At 28.9% G+C, this 6,234-nt stretch overlaps 1 protein-coding gene and 1 non-coding gene across 2 annotated transcripts; both read left to right on the top strand.

Moving 5' to 3' along the window:
• Positions 1-2,798: 2,798 nt before the first annotated feature.
• Positions 2,799-4,003, top strand: LOC107018911 (cytosolic sulfotransferase 12-like). Its single transcript, XM_015219502.1, has one exon. The coding sequence runs from the start codon at positions 2,847-2,849 to the stop codon at positions 3,849-3,851; it is 1,005 nt and encodes a 334-aa protein (XP_015074988.1). The 5' UTR covers positions 2,799-2,846; the 3' UTR covers positions 3,852-4,003.
• Positions 4,004-4,484: 481 nt separating this feature from the next.
• On the top strand, positions 4,485-4,557 carry TRNAV-UAC. The gene has a single exon. It is a non-coding gene; the product is annotated as a tRNA-Val (tRNA).
• The last annotated feature ends 1,677 nt before the right edge of the window (positions 4,558-6,234 follow it).

Genomic DNA, 6,234 nt, shown 5'->3' with positions numbered 1-6,234 from the left:
AAGTTCAGAGAGTCGATTTCAGTACCCAAATTTCAGAATTCTAAGTGTTTTGGAACGAGACCCCCTCAACGGTCCGTCGTGCCCATGACGGTCCGTCGTGAGACCCGTCGACTCAGCCAGTTTTTCCAGAAATAAAATCTGCTGCTCAAAACGACTAAACAGGTCGTTACATAACTGCATGTTAGCAGGCACTTCAGGTGTTTTAAAACCCTTTCAAAATGGTAATATGAACTCCGAACCAATAAGAGTTCTGGTTTAATCGTTTGAAATAATAAGTTTTCTTAATTTTTCTTAAAACATTAAGTGGTGACTTTAAAATCAGTCTATTATGTTTGAGTAAAACAGACAAAAAATTAAAAACACTCTCAAACTTGATGTGAATTATTGGTTTCATTCCTAAACTATTAATAGGCTTAAAAACACCCCTATACTTGACAAACTAAGCTTAAATACACCTCTTCCGTCCACATGACACGTCAAGCAATTACGCTCTTATAAAAGTTTTTAAAAAAATGTCACATTAGATTTTATAATTTTTTCCTTCAATTTTTAATTCCCAACAGCTACAATACCCTTCTTCGTTCCATTTAATTCCTTCAAAATATTTTTCACTCTTTTTTAATTGCTTAATTTCATATTTTATAATAATTTCTTTCTTCCTATTGTGTTCATGACCCGCCATTAACTGTTTTTTCAATTATTATACTTAATTACTTTTATTTATTATTTTTCAGTACTTCTTTAATTGTACTACGCTGTAAATTTAACCTTTGTTTTCTCTTAATTATTTAATATAAAAGTAGCTAAGCAAGCACTATCTTTTGTCTTCAAACTTCTTAATTTAAGGGGGCTATAAAATTGATATTGTTGTAATGTGGTGAGTTGCGCATTAACTTTTTAAGAGAGTGTAATCACTTGTTATGTCATGTGGTGCAGAACGGATGTATTTAAGCTTAGATCGTTAAGTATAGGAATGTTAGTTCAGAGGTGAAATCAATGATTCGTATCAAGTTTAAAGGTGTTTTTCACTTCTATTGAAAAAAGAAATTTCAGAACATCATTTAATTAATATATAAGATTTGATTTTTTGAAGTTTAATTTTTATTTTTCAAAGATGAATTTCAAGTTTCAAAAAATGGCTCAAGCTATTTTTTTACTTTACAAAGTAAGGTAATACTAAATTAAATAACTTATTGGTATTTCTCCTTCCATTTCCTTTTTATTTCTTTTTCAAATGATTGCAAAGGGCATATCATGAAGGATTTGTGAAACAAGAATGCATTATACTAAATAAATTAGTACAAATCATCTTATATCAAACATCAACCAACTAGATCAGCATCTACCTATTACCCCCCCCCCTCAAACACACACATATATCTACTATTTATATAAAAGTGGTAATAAGTACACAGCTGAAGGTCAACATGTCTGCTTTAGTTGTGTGCTTATTCACAAAAGTATCTATTTAGCCTACTAGATTAGGTTTGACATTTTAACCCCAAGGTTTGGAGTTCAAACCTTGCCAACTTTTTTTTTCTCCGTAAATCAATTACTTCCTTCGTCCATTTTTATTTGTCATGTATTATTACATTAATTTGATATTAAAACAAAAAATTTAGATACTCAAAAATTATATTGCAATTTTTTGCATATCAATAAGATGAAAAAATATATTGTAAAATGTTAGTCAAAGTTTTTATAGTTTGACTTTAAAAATGGAAAGTATGACAACTAATAGTGAACGGAGGGAGTGTTAATTTTGATAGCTAAAGACCTCTCTCTACATCTACTAATTGATTTATGAGATTTTCACATTGAAAATTTGTGTTTTAATTAGTAGAGGTCTTTAATTAATTTCAGCTTATTTATGATTTGAATTTCGTATACGTAAATATATTTCATATTCATATTTTAGTTACTCCATCTTAACAACACAGGAAGCAGCCAACACGTCTGCTTCACATGTGTGGTTCTACGCTATAATTAACAACATATTGACTCTTGAAATTCTATTTGTGTCACATATATTAGGACAAGGGAAATAACATATATTATTTATAATTTATATAGAGATACTATAAATTACAACAATTAACAACTTAAAGAATTGAAAAATCATATTAAAATTTAATTTACTCTCTAATTTTTATGTGTCATAAAATGAGACAAAAAATAACAAATATTGGGCCCGTGCTAGCACGGGCGCATGTGTCTAGTATATATATATATGACAAGTTAGATCTTCTTATTTATTAACTGCTAAATGGTGGTTGGAAACACTTTTTGTTTATTAGAGCGATTCAAAATCGAATCCAAACTAATAATTTTAATCTAAAAAATTTATTGGTTTTGAGGGTTTTTTTTTATCATCGGATTATCGAGCGGGTTAATCGATAACCTAATAATAAATTATTTTTTTATATTTATAGCATTCGATATATAAAATTCTTGACTTAAGATTCAGATTCATATTTTGATTTTTGTCAGTCACAATTTTTTTATTATTCTCTAATGTGTCAGTATTGCTTTTAAGCAAGACGCAATCTTATACAAATAATTAAAATAAACTTTACTCCTACCTAAAAATTAAGAGACTATTTTCATATCATGAAATGATAAGTATCATAAAGTCAAACAAGCCCTAAGATTAGGACTCAAGCTAGCCCAATTATTATTACCACATGGTTGGTGATTTAGTTCTTTATTGCTACCACATGGTTGATATATACATACATATATATATATACATACATATATATATATATATATATATATATAGGTATTCATGAGTAAATCTTCAATGTACAAACTAAAAGAAACACTCCATCTATACACTTTAAAACATGTCAAAATCTCAAACTTCTCCCCAAATTCCTCCCAAGGATCAAGAGGATGAACTTAGTGATGAGTGTAAGAAATTGCTCTCGACTCTACCAAAAGAAAGAGGATGGAGTGTATCACATATCTACAATTACCAAGGTTTTTGGGCAAAACCAAGAGTCATTCAAGGTGTGATTGCTTGTCAACAACAATTTCAAGCACAAGATAGTGATATCATCCTTGTTACAAATCCTAAATCAGGAACTACTTGGCTAAAAGCACTTTTATTTGCTTTAGTGAATCGAGTGAAATATCCGATTTTTGAACAAAATCACCCTTTACTTATTAAGAACCCTCATGATCTTGTTCCATTCTTGGAACTCACACTCTATGTTGATGGACAAGTCCCTGATTTCTCATCCTTCACCACACCTAGACTCTTGTCAACTCATTTACCCTTTGCTTCATTGCCAAAATCTATCCAAGATTCAAATACCAAACTTGTTTATTTATGTAGGAATTCCAGAGATACTTTTATTTCTACGTGGCATTTTATAAACAATTTAAATCTAGAACACAAAAATACCAATTCCATTGGAAGAGCATTTGATCTTTTTTGCAATGGTATTAGCCCTTATGGTCCATTTTGGAATCACGTGTTAGATTATTGGAAAGCAAGTATAGAAAAACCAAATAAAGTAATTTTCTTGATGTACGAAGAAATTAAAGAGCAACCAAAAATTCAGATTAAACGTCTGGCTGAATTCTTGGAATGTCCATTTTCCGAAAAGGAAGAAAATTGTGGAGTGGTAGATGAAATATTAAGAATGTGTAGCTTTGAAAATTTGAGCAATTTGGAGGTGAACATAAATGGAAAATTATCATCTGGACATGAAAATAAAGTGTTTTTTCGTAAAGGAAAAGTTGGAGATTGGAAGAATTACTTCACTACAGAGATGAAAGAGAAACTCAATCATATTAATGAACAAAAGTTTGAAGGATCTGGATTAAAGTTTCATTATATTTGATTGAGCATTATTATATTTGTTTTGCCAATTATATGTAATATCTAATTGTTGTCGCTCTATGTTTAAAATTGAGACGTTTATCACATTAATATTGTAAAATTGTGATAGCTTGTTGTTTGAGAAAATAAAAGAATGCACAAGTTGTTTTGACATTTATGGGTGTCACAATTTAATTATTCTAGCTAGTTGAATATAATAATTTGGAGGGTGAGAAAAAAGACGAAAATAAATTATATAAAGCAAATTCAAATCTATCTAGTTAATTATAAGACATCATTTCTTGATCGATAGTCTTCATTATTTATAAAGATTTAAATTTCGATATTAAATCAATCCTTAAATTAATTCGATCACTTCCTTACTCATACAAAAATCTTAATCTAATTGATTTTATTTGATCTCCTTTGACTTTGAATATCATAAATCTTTTTGAAGAAGAAAAGAGAAAAGTATAATTTTTCAGCCAAAGAACAAAATTATCCAATAAGTTAGCATTTTAATAATATGATCCTCAAATATTGCAATATATTAATGATACTTTTTCTTTTATTTACATTCAATTAAATATTCAATTTTATTTCTTTTTCTTGTTATTTAAATAAATATAGTAATTTGAAGTTATGGTGCCGTGAAGTTGGTGTGGTGTAGTGGTTATCACGTCAGTCTTACACACTGAAGGTCCCCAGTTCGATCCTGGGCATCAACATTACTTTTTTTCCCGTCGGAAACGAATGTTTCATGTTCGGTACTCATATTGTAGCTCGAATTATATTCAAATTCATGTATTGCAGGACTCTTTTTATGGGATGAAAATCCCGTCAAGACTTTTTTTCATTTTTATAGACTCAAATCTAAGACTTCAGGTTAAGGGTAAAACTGTCTCAACTATATTTCGCCATAATCCAGGTCGTCGATACTATCGAATTAGAGGGCCGTCGTGTTGCCTACTTAGGTTATTGGGCTGGTAAGAATTCCCCTTAAAATTCAAAGCCAATTTATTTGGCCCATGATAATTATAGCACCATTTTGATTATCAAATAAATTATTTTTCCAATTCCACATTTTCTCTCATATATATTATTTTCCTTTCATATTCATTTTCAATCGTACATCATATATAAGACCAATAAATAGAACATTCATGATAAATTAAATGGTTTATCATTTAATAGTATGTTAAATTTGTGAAAATTCAAACTCGTTACTCGTAAGGATTAAAAGTGTGTATCTATTACATGAAGGTTAACTACATTTAATCCGAAATCATAAATATTAAATTCAAAATTTATTGGTATTTGATGGGCTAATATGCCACAACCCAAATGACATATATTGTCCACTTTGTTCATATGTCCATCCATGTATATCTTTTGAGTTACGTTATATTGAGCTCCATGTTTACCAACTTACATTATTTTCTTCTTCCATTGTGACGTGAGATTCACCTAAAACAACATGTGTACCTTATATTTAAAAAATTTATCAACCTAAAAGTCTGCTAATTCTATATAACCCACATTCACGAATTCTCTGTCAAGAACGTCACATAAGAAACACAAAATTCTATAGTTACAGCGACAACTCTTTCATATATAATAGCAATGGATGTGAACTTAATGTTTTATTTAATATAGTTTCGTTGAAATCACTTTAACCTAATGTCATCCATTCTAATTAATGCAAGTACTTTAGTATTACTTACCCATGAAAATCAAATATTTTTTTGGCTCTGCGGCTCATTCATCCCCTCTAAAAATTGATCATATGTTAAATATCTATAAATAAAAAAATCATACATATTTTATATACCAAACTTCATTTCTAAATTCTAAAACATTGGAGCATTCTTAAAGTCAATATTAGACTATGGCCACCTGTTATCTGAGGTTGACACATCATCTCGATATCAAATTTATCTGAATCGAAATTTTTATTTGAAGTATAAAATTTAACATTAAAAATTAAATTCATAAAATTTAAGTCTTGATCCACTTATTTCTAAGTTGCTTAGTTAAACTATTAGCCAAAATTAAGAATTCAACGTTAATCGAAGAGGTGCTTGCATTATCAATTTGTAGTATAGTTTTTTTTTTTTTAATGAGAGTGCAAGTGTACGCAATTGACTCATGATGATACGTACATTTTTACGCATGTCTCGATTAATTTATTCAATAATTTTAATTTAAACTATAACTAAAAATGAATTCAATATTCCATTCTGCAAATAATTCAAACTAAAGTAGTTGAATGTTTAGCTCGTGTCTTGTGACATGATTGATTAATATATTTCATATATCATAGTCGATACTAATTCATAAAATATAATTCACTTTCGAGATATCTTGATGGCTAAAAAGTTATGTATTAGGTTTTAGTATATATC

The sequence above is a fragment of the Solanum pennellii genome, chromosome 5, assembly GCF_001406875.1.
Source record: "Solanum pennellii chromosome 5, SPENNV200".
Taxonomy (NCBI): domain Eukaryota; kingdom Viridiplantae; phylum Streptophyta; class Magnoliopsida; order Solanales; family Solanaceae; genus Solanum; species Solanum pennellii.
This window is presented reverse-complemented; position numbering and strand designations above follow the sequence as displayed.